Source organism: Meleagris gallopavo, chromosome 20 (assembly GCF_905368555.1).
Source record: "Meleagris gallopavo chromosome 20, MGAL_WU_HG_1.1, whole genome shotgun sequence".
Taxonomy (NCBI): Eukaryota; Metazoa; Chordata; class Aves; order Galliformes; family Phasianidae; genus Meleagris; species Meleagris gallopavo.
The window spans coordinates 1,053,433-1,073,338 of record NC_139423.1 but is presented as its reverse complement, the minus strand read 5'-3'; the positions used below and the strand labels follow the sequence as shown (position 1 = coordinate 1,073,338).

General features: G+C 46.0%; 1 protein-coding gene across 3 annotated transcripts in view; it reads right to left on the bottom strand.

The window, feature by feature from the left end:
• Positions 1-19,906, bottom strand: part of DNAH9 (dynein axonemal heavy chain 9) — a 184,053-nt gene that overhangs the window by 93,079 nt on the left and 71,068 nt on the right. For 2 of the 3 annotated variants that reach the window (XM_085240268.1, XM_085240270.1), the window contains 6 exons: positions 11,448-11,609; positions 9,994-10,190; positions 7,405-7,567; positions 5,647-5,770; positions 3,514-3,656; positions 516-677 (listed from right to left, as the gene is read on the bottom strand). In XM_085240268.1, the coding sequence (XP_085096394.1) occupies positions 516-677; positions 3,514-3,656; positions 5,647-5,770; positions 7,405-7,567; positions 9,994-10,190; positions 11,448-11,609 (951 nt within the window). The remainder of the gene's footprint in view (positions 1-515; positions 678-3,513; positions 3,657-5,646; positions 5,771-7,404; positions 7,568-9,993; positions 10,191-11,447; positions 11,610-19,906) is intronic. The other variant, XM_085240269.1, reaches the window with a different exon arrangement.

Here is a 19,906-nt window from a genome sequence, read left to right as displayed (position 1 = left end):
CTTTTTGCCCTGAGAATTACAGACAGATAAGCGTGTGAGAGAAAGATGTTTGTCATATCATATTATAGAATCACAGAATGGCCTGGGTTGGAAAGGAGCACAATGCTCACCCTGTTCCAACCCCCTGCTATGTGCAGGTCACCAACCAGCAGCCCAGGCTGCCCAGAGCCACATCCAGCCTGGCCTTGAATGCCTGCAGGGATGGGGCATCCACAGCCTCCTTGGGCAACCTGTTCCAGTGCCTCACCACCTCTGGGTGAAAAACTTCCTCCTCATATCCAACCTAAACCTCCGTCTCAGTTTAAAACCATTCCCCCTCGTCCCATCACTACTCACCCTCGTAAACAGTTTCCCCTCCTGAAGAAGTGCTGAGTTATTTTCTGCACTGATTTGTAAGCAGCCTTTCTGGTCAGCAAGGCCAGAAATCATTTCACTGACTATACCTAAAACTTATGACCCTGGCCCTGCTTCTGGGGGGCCCACGCTGCCCTGTGAGGGCTGGACAAGGTGCTCACCTCCACGCTGTCTGTCTCTCGCAGGAAGCGGAGGCTGACGGACTCGAGGGCTTCCTGCGGCCACTCCTGGAACCAGTCGATGACCGTGCAGCTCACGATGGCGGGGAACCTCCTGCTGCGGACCCGCAGCTTGTTGCCAACAGGCGAAAAACACAACGCAACCTGAGGGGCCCCAAGGAGAGACAGGTCGAGAGGCAGGGCCACAAGCTGAAGCTCAGCTCAGCCCCAAGGACCCAGGAGCCGAGGCCCAGCTCAGGCGTGCAGCCCAACTTGGGCTCCTCCAGTTATTCCCAAAAGCAAATCTCATGCCAACACCTCAGGTTTCAGTAACCTCAACCCCTGAGCTTTTGCACTTGATTTCAATGAAAAGGCATAATCTGGCAGTAAACGTGTTTTCTACTCTGCAATTAAAACAAGCAGTGGCATTAAGCATTGCTCTGGTCAAAGGCAGCAACCTGGCATAATGTCACAGCCACAGCCAGTTTAATATAATCACTCTTTGCTGCCATCACGAAGCCTGGCAGAGAACAGGCATCCAGATCCAAGCAGGCATCCAGATCCAAGCAGTCCAACAAGGAACTGAAGTGAATGGATCTGAATTCTCTTGGCAGGACCACGGCTTTGAGGCAGGCCTGCCTGAATTGTTTCCCCCAAAGCCAGCTCTGAAAAGGGCTGATGTGGCTCAAACTCAAAGTCTGCTTTCAGCAGATTTACTTTTTTTCTTTTTCTTTTTCTTTTTTTTTAAGACAGGCAAAACTCAAACCAAAGTGGAGTGAAAACAAAAGCAGTTGGGGAACTTGTTTTCCCTGCTTATTGCATTTTCAGACAGAAGATTGATTGTTTTCCAAGCTCTTTTTTTTTTTTTTTTTAACCCAAGAGTTCCAAGAATTTTCTGTATTTCAGCAGAGACGCTATTGATCTCCAGGAAATGTCTCTTTATGTTACTCTGGGGCCTAGCCAAGGGGCTGTTCCCTCCTCTTTCAGCCCCACTTCTCCATCCTCTCAAACTGCAGCATCCTTCTTTCTTCCACCTTTCCCTCCCTAAAGGTCAGGATCTCATTCTCCTACTGTGTTGGTCCCAGGAGAGCACAATCTCTCCCTCTTCCAGAGGGAACTCCTTCACCCAGGGTGTGAAGTCAGAACAAGGCAACTTACCTTTCCTCTTTGCTGCCTCACCACCATTTTCAATAGCAAAATAAGTCACGAGGGCCAAAATCTGCCAGGACCACCTATCACAGGCCTTTTCCTATAAGCCTGCTGTTGCTGGATTTATGAGCTCTGCTAAACAGGCACAAATAAGGACACAGGCAGGTCTACACCGCAAAATGAAGTAGCAGTATCCGAGCAAAGGCCAGTGTGGGAAGCAGAATAATTCACTCAGGGAATCACCCCCTCTCCACTTTGTCAGCCCAGGCACCTGCACAGCCCTGCAAGTGCCATGGCGTAGGCTGCCATCGGCTTGGTTGTCTCTTTGTCACCACCTCCACCAAGAGCCAAGACCAGGTTTTTAGATGCTGTGAAAGCCAGCCTGTAATATGGTTCATGCCGCATGCTTCCACTTCAGGGCATGCAGCTGGACTCAGAGTTCCTGCTCCTCTGAGATGGTCACTGCATTTAGTGAACAACCATATGGGAAACCTTCCTACACTTTCAAGCATAAGCCTTCGGCATCTCTGTGCTACTCTCTGAGGGCCAGGCAAGCTTCAGGGCACTACTCATGTACCAAAGCCTTCTTCTGCACCTGCATCACTCTCTCAAGACCCCGAGGCAGAAGGTTTGCTGGTGCTCAGGTTCCACTGGTCCAAGCCTACTCTTGGCTGCTCCCTGAGCTCCAGCAAGGCCTGGGCAGTGATGGCTCCATCAGCTTTCTGCACAGAGCACAATGATGTCACTAAATGCTGGACAAAACAGAGTACTTCCCATCCATCTGCTTTAACACAGCATTAAGGAGAAGGGCAGACAAGGAAAAGCAATCAGCCTCTATGAAATCACATTCACAGTGCCCTTTTAGCTTACCTGAACAGTCAACAGGAATATACAGAGGGAGAGGCACTAGGCAGAAGATAACCAAAGTGCCTGAAGACATACAAAACAGCCTTAGAGCCTGTCAGAAATTCTCCTCCACACTGACAGAAGGGCTGGATTCCTTCTCCTTGGGCATATATATTGTGGCATGATCCTCAAATTCAACTTTCTGCATGTTCCTGATCCTAAACACATGCCCACCTACATCAAAAAGGGAACAGAGTACCCCACCTCAGTGAGCATGTTCCTCCAACACAAACCAGGCACCAAGGAGAAGGATTGGTCTCCACTAAGCAAAGGTCAAGTCTGTATTCTCTCTCCGCCTCTTCAATTTGGGATCCCAGCACTGTGCAGTTCTGCAGATGGGCAAATACCTTCTGGAAAAGTCCAACTCCTTGCAGTGTACTTTCTCTATACGTTCAACATACCTAAAAGTCCAAAAACTGTTTTGGGATATTAGGAAGTATTTATAGGGGAAGTATTTCCCCTCTCCAGAGCTGGGAATATGGGCTGCAGTTGAATAAATCTTGTAAGTATTTCACGCCCCACTCAGTTCCCAGCACTCTGGTTTCAAGATAATGTTTTTTAAATTCTTCTGGTTACAGACTGTCAACAACATGAAGGCAGATCCCCTGTGCAACTTTTCCAAGCAGTAAGACTTAGTCCTGATGCACCCCAGCTAAACCCCTGATGCACTGCTTTGAAAATAGAAAGGCTGGTCCTACTCAGCTCCTGAAAGTGACAACATACAACTCCCCTAGTGCTGTCTACCGCCCAAAAAGTGATGACTACAGACAGCGAATTTTATGCTTCAGTACTTGCTGAGAGAATCATGGTTCACATCATGAACAGGCACAAAAGCCTTTCAGGCTGCAGGCTGATGTCCCTACAACGTAGCCCAAAGGGTTTCCAACACTTGGAACTGCACTGACGTAGATGGGGAGGACCCAAGCTCCCACAGCCACTGTCTCACCTTCAGCTGTCGTCGAACACGCTCTATGAAGAACTTCCAGCAAGTCTCTCTGGAGTCCACCAGGCCCTGACCTTTGACTTCATTCCTCACACTGTTGATGATGTTTTCAACTTCATCATCCGGGAAGAGATCAGGGATTTCACCTAAGAGAAAAGGGTACACCCCGGTTTGCTGGGCTGCATTTTGTTGCGGCCTTAGAGCTAAGTGAAGCAGCTGCCTCCCTTCCCAGAGAAAAGTCATCACATCAGGTGCCCACGAGCCCCAGCAGCAGGGAGGTGGCACAGAAGGTTGCTCTGCTGAAACATAAACATTTGTGAGAGCCAACTCTCTTATGCAAGCCCACAGTAAGCAAATATGGAATAGAGTAAAAGTACAGAAAGCCCATGTCTTTCTAATTAACAGTGCTGATTTGATTACAAATAATAATAAAAATAATCAAATCCCTATTATGTGTTACACAATAATGAATTCTTTAGTATTACAAATGAATTTGAGACTTGTACAATTTCTGCAGAATTTCAATGCCATATACAGAACTTTCAAATAAGCCCCATGCCACTAAAACCTTCTAAAAGAGAAAGTCTTAGAAGTTCACAGTGATGCAACTGATTGCCCAAAATGTACCCAATCAAACTTCTTTTTTAGTGGTTCCTCAGTTTGCCGCTTTTCACTTCCTTTCTGGCATCTAATTGGATTGAAATCATCATTACTGACTGAGATACCATCAATATGAGCACTAACTAGCTAGGAGAATATAAATCAGTAGATTTTAGATTATAATATATATTATAATATATATTTTCTTCTAGTTTCTTAGGTGAAAAAGTAAGAAAATGCAATCATGTAGGTAACAAGGAGCTGTCAGAGTGCTCAGCACACCCCTGGTAGCTCCAACCCATGTCACAGAGAGGCAAGGTCCCTGCACAGTCACCTCTTCAGTGCAGCTCCAATTCTGTGCTGCAGTTGTGAGCCTAGAAAAAGAATCCACTCTGTCCTATTTTCCCACAAAGCAACCACAAAAAAACCGCAACACTTTTCAAAGGAGCCATAAAATGACCTCAGCAACTCAACTCAAGTCTGCTCCTTGCTTCAGGACATTGCAGAGCTTCATCTTGTGTCAAGGAGATGCTTGTGTAATCTGCAGCAGGCAATGAGACAGTGGGAACTACTTGTCGCCCTCCACAGCATCCCCTGTCCTTACACCTGGTTATGAATTCATTACAGGCAGGACTTGTTTGCTGCTCCAACCATCTGGCCAATTTATAGTCACATATGTCGACTCTGGAGTTACTCACAAACTCTCAGCCCCCTGTGCTGTCGACTCTGCACCCTCACCATCCATGGAGGTCACCTGAACCAGCTGGTACCTTCTTACTCTGGCTCATAAACAAGGCAACAAGTGGCACGCAGTTATGGCAGTGATTTACCAGGGTGTCTGGGGAATAATCCCTCCCTGGGTTACCTTGCACCATCACGGTGACGCCTGTGTGTGCTCCAAAGTGCACCATCGTTGCAGTGCACCCTGCAAGGGAAGTACTCACGTGCACACTCTCATGCCACGTTCTGCAAGGAAATCAGGCATTGGAGACAATTCTGCAAATTGTTGCAAGCAGCAAATGAAAAACTTAAACGCATCCAGCAAAAATGAAGAGGAAAATGATTGGAATGGGATAAGCAGCCATGTTACACCCACAGATAGGGTGATCTGTGGCTTTAACATCATCCACCAACTCACAGATGCTTCAGTCAAGTTCTACCCAGCAGCAATCTTATTTTATCAGACACTTAGAAAGTGGATGCACGGCATCCAGAGGTCAAACTCCTCCTCTTTTGATACATTCCTTTGGCTCTGTCCTCAGCTGCAATATCACAATAGATAACATAACATCCACAGGCTGCATACCATAAAAGAACGGGAAAAACAAGATTACGAGACTTCAGAGAGAAAAAATCTACCAGATGGAGTGCATCCTCAATAATGACACCTGAGTGCTCCATTTAGTTCAGATTTTGGCCAACGTATCTTCTAATTCACTTCATGTACTCCCTTTCAGCATGTTCCAGAGCTACACATACTACCATGAGCAAATTTACAGTGAAAAAGAGGAGAAGTAAAAGCAAGATGAGACATACCTGATGCTAACAAGTCATTTACCAGCACCAAGAACTGTTCATCAGCCACCTGCACATCGGTCATCAGGAAAACAGTGCCTATGTTCTTCACACCAGCTTTCACGTACAGGTTTGCCAGGTCTGCCTGGAGGTTGAAAAGCAAGTGGACTTAGGGGTTGTCCTTCTGCAAAACATGGGCGAGGTGCCATCCTTCAATTCCTGCCCCTCTAAGCAGCACACAAGACATACAGGGGTGCCCAGAACAGCACACCAGCCACCACTCCAGAAACTTCTGGAAATTCAGCAAGCAGCTACGCTTCTTCTAAAAGAACAATTTGCTCCATTAATCACCAGATATTTGGATTAGATCAGTTGTAACAGCAGGGTGGGCCAACAGCAGACAGGGTGATCTGTCACCATCTTGCTTTTCCACAGATGAGAAACAAACAAACAAACAAAAAAACCTTCACCCTTCATAAATTCCTTGAAAATGAATACAGAGTGAAGGGAACACCAAATTACCTTCCACCTCTGCAGACAGAGAAGCATTGAGGTGCTTTGAAAACACATTTTTTAATGTTGCAATCAAGCTACATTTCTAGCTGAGAGAGCAGGCTTCCTAAATAAGTAGACAGGGTGAAGCTAGAAAATCCCATGAGTGAGGCTGAAAACACAGAAGGGAGATGAAATTGGTGTGACATAAAGAAAACAACTTGTTCACAACCACAGGTATCCAAAGGAAGATGGTGGCACTACAGACAACAGTCCTGTAACTGCTGTGGTATAAATATTGGCCTTCCAACTGCTGCAGCCCCTTCTGAAGTCCCAGAGTTAATGATGTTTCAAAACCTTAATGTACTGATCAGGAAGCAAAGAGCTGGAGACAAGCAGAGGACCAGCCCAGCCACAGCTCTGATCTGATGATGCAGAAAAAGCCAGACCCGATCAGTTCCTATTTGCAGAGCTTGGAAAATTGGTAAGCAACCAGGAAAGCCTATGTTATGATGGGAAGACACAAGCTGTGCTCCATGCTTTGCCAATGGCACTCGCTACCCTGAGACCTGCTGTCCTGTCTGTGATGGGGAAGGAACTCAGGATCCACCAGCTATCACATCTACCAGGCAGAACAGACTGCAGTTATTGGGGTGATTTTTTACAGCATTTTTAAAAAGACTTATTTTGTCAGAAGCTAATGGACTTCTAAAACTTTTCACTGAAGTTTTTCAGTGTTGACTTCTAACTATTAAGCTCATTAGCCTGTATGTATCCTCTGTATTGATCCACCCAGTGCCCGCTCAGCCCTTCCCCTACCAATGAGGCCAGATGAAGAACCAACTATGATCTAGGAGCTCTGCTTCTCCTCTCTCCTGCTCTCTTTCCACTTCCAAATCACTCCAGATTTCACTGCTCAGCTAATTACCATGTCTTCTTTTGGTCATAATAAATAATCTTTTCTGCTCCTTCACATTTTCCACTCATTGAACAAACAAGATGTGGATGGGTTCAGTTACACTGCCAATATAAAACCTTGGGCTGAAGCGCTGTCAGTCCTGGCCAGCTCACAGAATGGCAGGGGACAGCAAATCAGCCCATATCTCTGTGCAGACACACTTCAACAAGGTACTTGGTGATGAATTTCTTCTCTCTGCAGTCCAACAACATGGTGGGAGCTCTTCCATTTTCACATCCGCACTGCTCAGTAGTTAGCACAACCAAGCTTGCGGGCTGAGTTCTGCTTTTTACTTCCTTTCCCCAACCTCAGCCTTAAAAGTCACCTACCTTCAGGTCAGGGGTCCCATAGCCTTTCCTCAAAGTGATCTGGAAGACCTCCAGAGAGCTGATGAAGGCCGCCAGCCTGGTCAGGCTCTGCTTGCCGCTGCCGCCCACACCGACCAAGAGTGCATTTCCTCTGGGGGACTCCAGGATACGGTTGATGCGGCAACTAAATTGAAGCATACGAAATCTCTCTTTAATAAGAGTATTTTTCTTTTTCTCTGCCCACTGCTTTTCTATACATATTTTATTCACTAAGAAACTGTATTCTGAAAGAGATGAAAAATGTCACTCTAAGAGACGTGTCAGCAATCTCAATCTCTGCCGAGACCCGTATAAAGGACATGGCTGATGAAAAAAAGTTTGGTGGCAATTTGGACTGCGTCCAGCTCTTATTCTAGCTGCCAAGTCCTAATGGACAGAAATCAGTAAAAAAAGATAAAAGTCCATCTGTCTTTGCGGGGAGCATGAGAGAAAAAGCACATCCCACGGATGTGCAAAGACTGGGAGCAAAATTCCAGGATCTGATGCAACTCTCCATAGGTTCATCTTCACAAAGCATTTGGAGCCCATGTCCAGATGAGGCATCCTGCTATGCCATGAAACCTATTTGTGCATGTCTACCATGGCATAAATCCTATCCAGAAAAAGCAGCTTGTGTTTTGTACTTAACCAAACACCACTACTTAAGAGCAAGATTTTCTCGTTCTTAAAAATAAACTCTTATTATTTCCTGGTCTATTTACTCGTCCTGAGAGTCCCATGGTTAACTCTGCAGGTTTCTGATGTATCCTCTTGAAGCAAGATGACATCCCCACTTGTTGAAACTGACTGAGGGGAGTTTCAGGATCCTACTTATGTTTAATACACCGGCCTATGTATTAAACACAACTCCCCTCTTCACATCACCACCTTTATTTAGCTCATTTAAATTGAGAATCTTCCTATACTAACCTGCATTAATTTTTTTAAACAAGGCTGTGAGAAATACCATAGTGCTTTATTACACCTAGAAAAGCAATCCAGTCTGTGCAGAGAGCTTCAGCACTCCCAGTTTCAGCTCTCCAAGCAATGTGCACTCCAAGGCTGTGTGTCTGTGAATGCGCACGGTGAGGCATGGATTAGGATGTGACAGATAGACCCCCACCTCCTTACATAAATTCAGCCCATAAATTTTTGTTTCTTATTTTTTTCCTCCTGAAATGAAATTTTCCAGCAAATTCAAGTTGAAATTTGTAAATATTTGGGATGGATTGAATATTGTGTTTCTGCAACGTGTGATTTCCAAATGAAAGGAATAAATTTCACCCAGTCTCAACAAAAATCATGCTGAATACTCAATCCTTGCTTCCCTGTTTATTCAAAATATTTACTGGAAGGATAACATTTAGTGTTATCACACATCACAGTTTAGGGTGCAGGAAGGACAAGATTAGCACTACTGTCACCTTCCTGGAAACAGAAACACCCTTGGACATCCAGGTGAGTATGGCTCATTAATACAAAGGAGTAAAAGCCCACAGTATGGGGAAAATCTGCCAGAGCACAGTGCCAGCACACTGCAGTGCAAAAATAACGGGATGTTCTGCTCTCAGAACAGAAACAGTTAAGTGACAAGTTAAAAAGCTTTAGCACCAAATATATATATGGTGCCACTATTATATCTATAAAATTGCCATGAAATTGACTTCATTAGGTTGCCTTGTCCAGAGAGAATTGAAATCATAAGCACTGATGTGCAGCAGGAGAATGGCAGCCTCCTGGCTCAGACACACAAACCTGCAGCTCTGGAGATAATGCCTCTAGAAAGAAAACAAAAAACACTTAAAATATCGATTTATACTAGAGATCCCCTCTTCTCAAGCAGCCAAGAGCCAGATCTGCATTTCTGCACAGAGAAATGAGGCTCCGTCTCTACTGGGATCCCCAAAAAGCATTCAGATGATTTTTGAAAACCAAAGGTACGTCTCACTATCTGCACCAAGACATCTAAGTGGATTCATAACCACAAACTGAAGACTTGTTATTTTCATAGAATTCCACATTTGATTTCCATTTGGACCTCCAGATGCCTAAATGCAAGTGAGATTTAAAAAAAAAAAATCAAAATAGTTCAAATACCTGAAAACATTTAAACTGATAGGCTGAACATACATAACATCACTCTATGTGCATTTGAAAATTCCAGGAAGAAACTGTAAATATGGTTCTAAATCAGCTGGGAAAGCATTTAAGGAAATCGCAAAGCTGGCTTTGAAGTAAAGGCCCACAAAAATAATGAAGTGCTTGAACACTGTCTCATTCATTAAATGGCCACACAATACGCAGAACAGTGAGGGCTGAAGATATCACACGGGTAACCAGAATCTAAAATAATCACCAGCATGAAACACCCCCATCTCCCAGCCCCAGGTATCCTCATGGTTTCCCCCATCGCCTGCAGAAGAAGTGCAATATTTGTGCAGGATATGTCAAGTGGGGCTTTGGCACACCTCCTGCTCCATCAGCTGCAAGTAAAGATACCTACAACTCTACAGAAGCAATCTGTGCAGATAAGTGCTATGAGGAAACTGTAAAACCAGAAAATCCCCTTACACATGGCACATGGCATCCTCAAATAGCACCAGGTTCATGGCAGGATTGACTTCATTGTAGTTGTCCAAGGCTTCCACAAGGGTCTGGTTCAACTCCTCCCAGGTTGGAACAGGCCCATAGCTAGGTTCACCAATGCCTTTAGCAAAATGGCAATAAACATTCATTTGCTTGGTCTGCTCTAAGGTCTCCTCAATGTCCTGTCAAAGAAACAGACAAATTCGTATGTAACAAATACAGAAATAAAAACACAGCTCTCTGCCATCTTTCTAAGTACAGTTAACTAGCAAATGTCTTTTAATACCCATGTAGTTGCGCCTGTGTGTTAAAAAAAGTTAAAGAGAGCAAGAGAAAAAAGGAGTAAAGAAAAAAAGCTCCAATAATGATAGCTTTCACTCTCACAACTTTTTGGAACTCATGAAAACTCAACTCATTGCCATAGGAAAACATGGCCACCAGGAAAGCTCTGCAGCCACAGCCATAACATAGAATCATTTAGGGTAGAAGAGACCTTCAAGATAATCATGGCCACCCTGGCATAAAGGAGGCTTTGGGCAATAAAAAAAAAAAAAAAAAACATTTTGGACCTCATTAGTATGCTTTATAGTGGAAAAAGAGGGCTTGTGCTCTGCAAGGGCTTTGGAGTCTCCAGCTCAGAACCTGGATCCTGAGGTGGTTCTTTAATCTATCAAAATGGGCATTTCATCCCCAAAAGAGAGTTCACGCCCTGAATATCAGTCTTTGGTCCCTGTGATGTGGCTTTGGGCACTAGAAAGGAGGCTCTGGGCACTGAAATGAAGCTTTGGGCCCTCACAGTGGTGGTGGCTGTTGGACGGGAGAGGAATTGGCTGTCAAAGGAGATTTTAAGCTCTAAAATTCAGACCTTGGCCCCTAGAACAAGGCTTTGTCCCATCAGAGAACATGGGCATCAAAAGGAGGCTTCGTGCCCTAAAGTTAATGCTTTATGCCCTAAAATAAGACTCCAGTTCTGAAAAATAAGGCTGTAGGTGATGAAGCAGTGGCTCTGGATCCTAAGTATAGGCTCTAGGCATGGAAAATAAGGGTTTGGTGCTCAGCACTGAGGCTGTAGTCTATAAAATTGAGCCTCTGACTCCTGTTCATACGTTTTCTAACCAACAAGAGATAGCAGAGCATAGAGCTTTACAAGATTGTAATTTAAAAAGGAAGAGTTGTTCCTTAAAATGTGGCTCTGTACCCTACAATGAGGATTTGAACCCTGAGAACGACACTCTGAACCTCAAACCCAAGCTCTGGGACCTGAAAAAGGGACTTGGAACCTGAAATTGAAAGAGTGGCCATATGCCTTATTCACATCACTGCCCTCCAGGCAAGCAAGAGGTGAGCAGACTGAGTCCAACACTGTTTCTCCCAAGGAATCTGACTTTTCTCGATAGTTACTACATGTTACTATCAGAGTCATGAACCTGAACACTTACATCATAGAACTTCTTCACCATCTCCAGCTGGATTTTATCAAAGGTACCATAATCCTTTTCTTCAATCATCTTATCCCGGTACACCCGGTTTGACTCATGCAGGTAGAGCTTTACCAGGTCTTGGGGTTGCTTCAGACATTCAGGAGTAGAAAACAGAAGACCCTACAGGGAGCAAAGACAGTCAGGAAACCCCAGAAAACCCTTCAAAACACTCAGGGACTGACCTTACTGCCAGCATCCAAACTACCAAAACTACAACAGGGCTGTAAACGTGGATTTATTATAGCAACCTGCATCTGAACTTCTGAATAAGCCTCTACTCAACAGCCTCTGCAGAATGTGCCCTTTGTTAACCTATATTTCCTAAAGCAGTTTATATTCATTATGTTTATTTTGAGAATCCAGACAGCATCCCCAGTGCAGCCTGGTTGTGCTGGTGGTCCTGATCTCAGCATCAGAGAGCATGGAGAGCCAGGTGCCAGCCCAGATGGATCCCCTACACCCCCAGAATTCTGTGGGTGCTTCTTCAATAGGAAAAGTTCAGTTCAGAAATGTTAGTTGTGATGATTTTTTAAAAATCAATTAATTTTAATTAGGTGCGTTCTGCCTACAGGAAATATGAGTTGCTGTCTGCTTATCACAGTATGTTTACCATGAACTCTATTAAAATGCATAAAGGAACTATATTTCAAAGAGGTGTCTCCTATAACTAAGCCTATTAACAGCACACAAGGTTTTCAATAGCATGAATTAAGCAGACAGCATTTATTCCTAACATCTAATTATTTATACATAAAATAGAAAATGCATTAAAATCAATGTAAAGTGTTCCCTCTCAGCTCAGTGGCCCGTGGCTCAAATCATTTGGGTTTCCTATTTGTCATTACAGCTGCCAAATCGTTATTTTATTTATTTCAGAAACAAAATGAGTGAGAGAACAGCTGACAACTTGAAAAGAGAAAAGGCAAAAGGTGCAACCCATCAAGCTGTAAATTGATGTAAAAAAATATCCATCACTCAGACTCTCGAAAGACACCTCCAGCCACAAAAGGATGTTGTCTTGACGCAAGCACACATTGAGACCGCATAAGAGCGGAGAATATTCACACTTTGCTGCTCTGTAATGAATTTATTAACTTAATATCCAAACTTCTCCCCTTTCCTCACTCTGCAGAGCAGTCCCTCACTGCTCTCCTGGGCGGCACTGCCAGTCCCAGCTGGCACACTGAGCTGCTGCCCCAGGGGATGCTCTGAGCCCTCACTGTGCAGGCCATAAAGGCTGGCACATGGGAATGTGTGGCCATGGGTTGCCGTGGCTCTGTGTGCCAAGCCACAAAGGGTGGAAGGGTGATCTCTTGCTCTTTGCCCTGTCAATGCAAGCTTTACCTATCTGGCTGCTGAGCTGTATGCCAGCCAAACCTTTCAGCTCCTGATCCTCCACAGAAAGGACAGAACGTGGCTAGGAAGCTCCTTCCGGCACACAGAGGCTTCTCTACGCAGTGATACCAAATATCACAGCCCTCAAGATAAAAGGCACAACAGTGGAACAGGCCTCTGCTCAGACCCCTGCCCACCAGGACCTCCACCCTGCAATGGAGTCCTGACACAGGAAGAGCCACCCCACAGCTGAGAGCCATTTCACAAACATCACTTTAGCAAAATGCCACAAGTCAGCCAAGAAAGACCACTTTCTACAATATATCTTTCTTCATCTGTAAGGTCAGGTGCCATAGAGTTTATTTAGAATCACTCACAAATAAAAGGATTGCTCATTTTCTACATAGAGCTGCAGGACTCTGGCACTGCCCTGCACCACATAGCTGAAGGATTTTTGGTCCTGGAGCAGCTCTTTGGAGTAGGCATTCAGAGTCAAATGGTCTGATGGTGCAGTGCAGAGAGGCATTTTCTTTCTCTTTGCACCCTAACTTGTTCCCAAACATATGTGTGGAGAAGATGCATGCTCCATCTTCACGCAGATATATATTACACACAGGCAAAATAGAAGCAGGAGAGGCTTCTGCATACACAGGACAACTCTTGGAAAGTCAAAGCTTTTATTTGCATACTGGCTTCTAGGACAAAACAAAAACTACATGTATAGGGAAGCTGAATGTTTCATTAAAAACAAACAAACAAACAACAACAACAACAAAAACACACACACAAAAAACCACCCACCACATCATAATTCTTGCAAAACCTCCAAGACTACAGTGACTGTCCAAAAATTAGGATCCAAAGAAGTGCAGCCTGAATTCTGGACACTGAACTTTCCAAGTCGTTCATTCTTTCCCCTTCCCCAGCTTTGCACCCTGCAGTGCTCCCTCCCAGCAGGCTGAGCTGCTGCTGGTGCTGCTCTGGGCATCCAAGAGAGGGATGTGAAGCACAAAAGGACGGCAGAGGCTCAGCTTCTGCATGCTGGGCAGGGAAACTGCAGAAGTAAACGTGAGGAGAGAGCTAAGAGGCTCCCATGGATTAGGAGGTGACAAAGCACGAGGTCTCCCAATTATATAAATAAATAAATCACTTTTTTCCCTTTGTAGTCTGAACAGTATTTAAAGTAGTAAAGTGCAGTGCAGTGAGCCCTTGGAGACATCCTGCTCTTCTCCCTCCTGCCAATACTCTGGGAGCACAATCACGTCACAGCAATGACATGAAAACAGTGACAAACCTGACATTACCACAAGCAAAATGTGAGCCAGCAATCCAGAGTCCTACTTAAGGTACACCAAGTTTTAAGCATGCTACTGGAGAGGACTGACGAGGGCCCAAGCCACCTGCTCATACTCTATTGTGTGATACTGCATTTGATGGGGCAGCCTGGAAGCACCCACCAGTGTTCAGATCTCTCCTAGGAAAAGAAATCATAGAACCACAGCTTGGCTTGGGTTGGAAGGGACCTTAAAGACAACCCAGTTCCAATACCTTGTTGAGGGCAGGGCTGCCACTCACCAGATCAGAAATGGAAGAAAGAGCAAGACAGAGGGGAAGGAAACTCTAAAACCAGACTGGCTCAGAGCACACTAAGAGACAGAAGAGCATCTGAGATGGATCAGCAAAGCAAACCTTCAAAGTTGCAAACACGGGCCCAGATGATCCTAACCAAAACCACAGCCATGCCAGCTGTGCCAGACCAGGAAACACAAAGGTGCCACCTCCATCACTCCCCCACAACAAGCAGAGGGAGATCTGCTGCAGCCCACATGAAGGAGCAGCTGAGCTGGAAACCACTGCTATCATCACGTTGGCAGGCAGAGGGAAGCCATCTCTTCTCAGCTGCCGTGATCTTAATGTGACATGCTGCTTGAAAATCTGGTTAAAAATGGGAAAAAGCAAAATACAACCCTGCTGAGTCTATGGTTATTTTACGGAGATGACAGATATAATGTAGAGCGTAATACCATGGTAACCCTTTCAGAAGGGAAAGAAAGACAGCAACAGGGCTTCCTCTAGTGTAAACCAGCAGGGAATTCATTTTTAAAAAGCATAATCCACCACTCCATCACTGCAGAGACCTGTCTTATTTAATCAGGGGTAAATTGCCTTGAGCGTACCAATCAATTTAACTCTGCAGTGCACGGTGGGACCCAGAGGCATAAAAAGGTGCTACAGAAACCAAGGGAAAGTAGTGTCAAACTTTAACCACAGATGCACCTCCCAGAGAGGGAAAGGAACAGATAATGATGATGAACCCAGATTAACTCAGATTACAGAGGATGGAAAAGTGATCCTGCTCCTTCAACGGTAACATCAGCAACAGCAAATGACACAGTTTGAGGTCAAGGTGCCAGGGCTGCCATTCCTGCAGCTCTCACCTGACCCTGATCCCCCTCCAGCCTCTACTTGCCCATCACCCTGTACAGCCACTGCCAGCCTCTCACCCTGAGCACCAGCAGCTGGATGTGAAAGTAAATGTAAGCTGTTTATTACAGCTAGGCTTTACAGTGCTTGATGAGCCTTCTGTAATTTTACAAAATGAGTGCCCAGGGGATCACAGATTGCAAAGCTCCACGTATTTCTTCTGAACATCAGACAGGGCATCCCACAGCCCAGACCCTACTGGCTTTGCAGGTCATCAGTGACCTGAAAGTGAGGTTATTGGAGAAACTGTGCCTGGTGCTGGCTTCCTTCTCCCCTCAGCCCCCCACTGCAGTCCCTAGCTCCCTGGAGACCTGTGTTCCCTTCTGGCTGGGCACACATCCACACTGCCCCAGTGTCGCACAGGGAAGACTGGCTGACTTCCACACAAGGGCATCAGCCCAGGTTTCATCCTACAGCCCTTGGGCAGCTGATGCTGGAGAAACAGCAGCATCACTGAGTACAGTACTGGGGCAATTGGGGTTGTTCTGCTGAATGTCAAGCCCAGGGACAAAAATAAAGTGAGGACAGTGGATAAAATCCCACCCCATAGGAATATGTGGGATTTCCCACATATATTTTCACACGGAGGGCCATGACACTCTGCAACTGGTTGCCCAAGGAAGTTGTGGATGCCCCATCCCTGGAGGCATTCAAGGCCAGGCTGGATGTGGCTCTGGGCAACCTGGGCTGCTGGGTGGCGACCTGCACATAGCGGGAGGGTGGAGCTAGATGATCATTGTGGTCCTTTTCAACCCAGGCTATTTTACGATTCTGTGATTCCCCTGACCTTCCCAAGTCAACAGAACAAGATGTTTCATTTCAGGGGACTTCAGGGCTGGTTTCAGTTTGAGATTAAGGCATTCAAACATTCAGTAGGTATCTGCACGTGCCCTGGGTGCCATTTAAGTCTACGGACACCTATTCCATATCCAATGGAGCCTAGACAGCAGCAAAGCTCAAGCAGTTCAAACAAGACATAGGCCAGGCATGCCCAACCCATAGCCTGCATGCTTTCCCCATGGCCACCACTGCCCTATGCCATCATGGCAGCCCTTCCCCTCAGCACCAACCAAACCACGCTGAGCCATGAGCCCACGTGAGCTGAACCCAAGGACAGGGCAATGCATCAATATCACAACAGGGTCACATAGCCCACTGGTTTTGTGTTTTTGTAGATCTCTTTTGTGTATGTTTTAATTAAAAATATTATTTTTTGTTGTTGTTGTTACTTTGTTCACATTGACTAAAGTATACATTAATGAGTTCTGCTCCAAAAGTAATGCCTACTATTTCATCCTATTGGCCCATGACATTAGAGACAGATGTTGGTGGGTTGGCAGGAGAGGTTGAACTTTCCCATCAATATCCCATTCCATGTTGTTGCCGTGTGACAGATGGCAGCAGAAGGGCACTATGACACAATGGCATCTGACGTTATATAGAAGTATAGATGAAGCAAAGGTGTGGAACTAAATTCCTCCACACGGAAAAAATGGCACCCACTGACGCTGAATATTTGTAGAGACCAACTAGAAGATGTGAGCACAGTGAGGCAGTGGGTGGTGCATTTCAGCAATGACAGTTACAGATTGTTACAAGCATGGCTTGCAGGCTCTTGTTTACTGCTGGCAAAAATGCATAGTAATGGTGGTATGTGGAACAGCAGTGTTTCCTAGCAGAGAATTTGCTCAATTAGTGTTAGTGTGGTCTTTGTACCTGTTGTCATTTCCATGGAAATAAAAAGGAGGCATTATTTTTGGAGTAACCTATGTGTATGTGGCCTGACACAACTGCTCCTCATTCAATGAGGTCCAGAAAAGTCCAAAGGTCGGACACCCAAGGGGCAGGCAAATAAAGCAGACGAAGACACCTGGGACTGAGGTGGAGTTTCCTGATGTCTGCTGAAGACCAGATCCCCACACCTGAGCAACCACATGAAATCAACCCTGACCTGGCAGCTTGGGGAGCAGGGCTGCACTCCCCAGCACTGGATTTACCTGGTTATCCCCACATGCCTGAATGTGTGTCTCAGTCTGGAGCCAATCCCCACCTTAGATCTGCACAGCGTCAGTTTCCTTATCTGCCTGGCCAGACCTTACTGGCGTTCTGCTATCGTTTGGGGTGGACACCTTCTGGAGTCACCTACAGCTGCCACACAGCCCAGGAGGTAATGGGTACAGGGGGAAGGAGTGACACGGGAGCAACAAGTTCCCATATCCGTCTGTCAGAAGAATCATAGAATTGCTCAGGTTGGAAAAGACCTTAAAACTCATCGATTCCAACCACAACCTAACCATCCTACCCTAACTCTAACAGCCCTCCACCAGATCATGTCCCTGAGCACCACATCCAAACGGTTTTTAAACACATCCAGGGATGGTGACTCAACCACCTCCTGGGCAGCCTATTCCAGTGCTTAACAACCCTTTCTGTAAAGAAGTGCTTCCTGATATCCAACCTAAACTTATCCTGGCTCAACTTCAGGCCATTTCCCGTTGTCTTGTCACCTGTCACCAGTGAGCAGAGACCAGCCCCGCTCTGCTGTAAGCACCTTTCAGATATTGGAAGAGAGCAATAAGGTCTCCCCTCAGCCTCCTCCTCCCCAGACTGAACAGCCCCAGTTCCTCATAGGCCACATTCTCCAAGCCCTTCCCCAGCCTTGTTGCCTTTCTCTGGCCCTGCTCCAGCACCTCCATGTCCCTTCTGCACTGAGGTGCCCAAAACTGAACACAGAACTCGAGGTGAGGCCTCACCAATGCCGAGTACAGGGCAGGATGACTTCCCCAGTCCTGCTCACCACTCCATTCCTGATCCAAGCCAGGATGCCATTGGCCTTCTTGGCCACCTGGGCACAGTGCTGGCTCACATTCAGCCGACTGTCCATCAGTACACCAAGGTTCCTTTCCATCAGGCAGCTTTCCACCCTGTAGGGTTGCCTGGGGTTGTTGTGACCAAAACGCAGGACGCAACACTTGGCCCTATTGAAACTCAACAGTTATCCTTGGCCCATCAATCCTGTCTATCCAGGTCCCTCTGCAGTGCATTTCTCCCCTCAGGCAGATCAACACTCCCTCCCAACTGCAAACTTACTGAGGATGCACTCAATCGCCTCATCAAGATCATTAATAAAGATGTTGAATAGAAGCAGCCCCAGCACTAAGCCCTGAGGAATACCACTTGTGACCGGCAGCCAACTGGATTTAATTTCACTGTACACAACTCTTTGGCCCTGGCCATCCAGCCAGTGTTTCACCCAGCAGAGCGTACGCCCATCCAAACCGTGGGCAGCCAGCTTCTCCATGAGGATGTTATGGGGGACAGTGTCAAAGGCCTTACTGAAGTCCAGGTAGACCACATCGACAGCCTGACCCTCATCCAGTAAGTGGGTCACCTTGTCATAGAATGAAATCAGGTTTGTCAGACAGGATCTACCATTCGTAAACCAATGCTGACTGGGCCTGATCCCCTGGTTGGCCTTTAATTGGTCATGATGGCTTGAGAGATTATCTGTTCCATAACTTTCCGGGCACTGACTGTAGGTCTGTAGCTACCAGGATCATCTTTCCGGCCCTTTTTGAAGATGGGTGTCACATTTGCCAGTCTCCCGTCTGCCAGGACATCTCCAGTTAGCCAGGACTACTGAAGAATGATATTTATTGTTTTCCTTTACCTTAGTGGCCAAGTTCAGTTCTTTGGCTTTTCTAATTTTCTCCCTGCACAGCTTCACTGCATACCCGTAATCATCATAATTAGCTTGCTCGCTCTTCCAGAGACCATAAACTTTCCTTTTGTTCTTGAGATCCAGTTCTGTTCTCTGTTCAGCCAGTTCAGCCTCCCTGCCCATCGGCTCATCTTCCGTGACGTGGGGATGGTCAATTCCTGCACCTTTAAAATAACTTCCTTAAAGTATTCCCAGCCTTCCTGGGCTCCCTAGCTCTCCAAAACTACCTCCTAAGGGACCCTCTCATCTATGGTCTAAAGAGGTTAAAGTCTGCCCTCCAGAAGTCCAAGGTGGCAGTTCTGCTGATTCCCCTCCGTAGTTCAACAAAGATCAAGAAATCCAGCATCTCATGATCACTGTGCCCCAGACGGCCTCCAACCTTTACATCCCCCACCAGACCTTTTCTGTTAACAAACAGCAGGTCCAGGATTTTGCCTTCCCTTGTTGGCTCCCTCACCAGCTGTGTCAGGAAGTTATCTCCCACACACTCTAGGAACCTCCAGGACTGTTTCCTATCTGCTGTATTATAAATCCAGCTGATGTCTGGGAAGTTGAAGTCCCTCACAAGAACAAGAGGCCTCACCCAACAGTTTATAAAGTGTTCTGTACATCTCTTCATCCTGGTTAGGTGGCCTGTAAGACTCCCACAAAAACATCAGTCTTATTGGCCTTCACTTTTATTCTGACCCATAAGCTCTCAACCCTGTCATCACCATCATTAATTTTCACACATTCACATTCTTTCTTAACATAGAGGGCTACACCACCGCCTTTCCTGCCTAGCCTGTCTCTCTTGAAAAGTTGGTAGCCATCCATCACAGCACTGCAACTGTGTGAATCATTCCACCACGGTTCCGTGATGGCAACCATACCATAG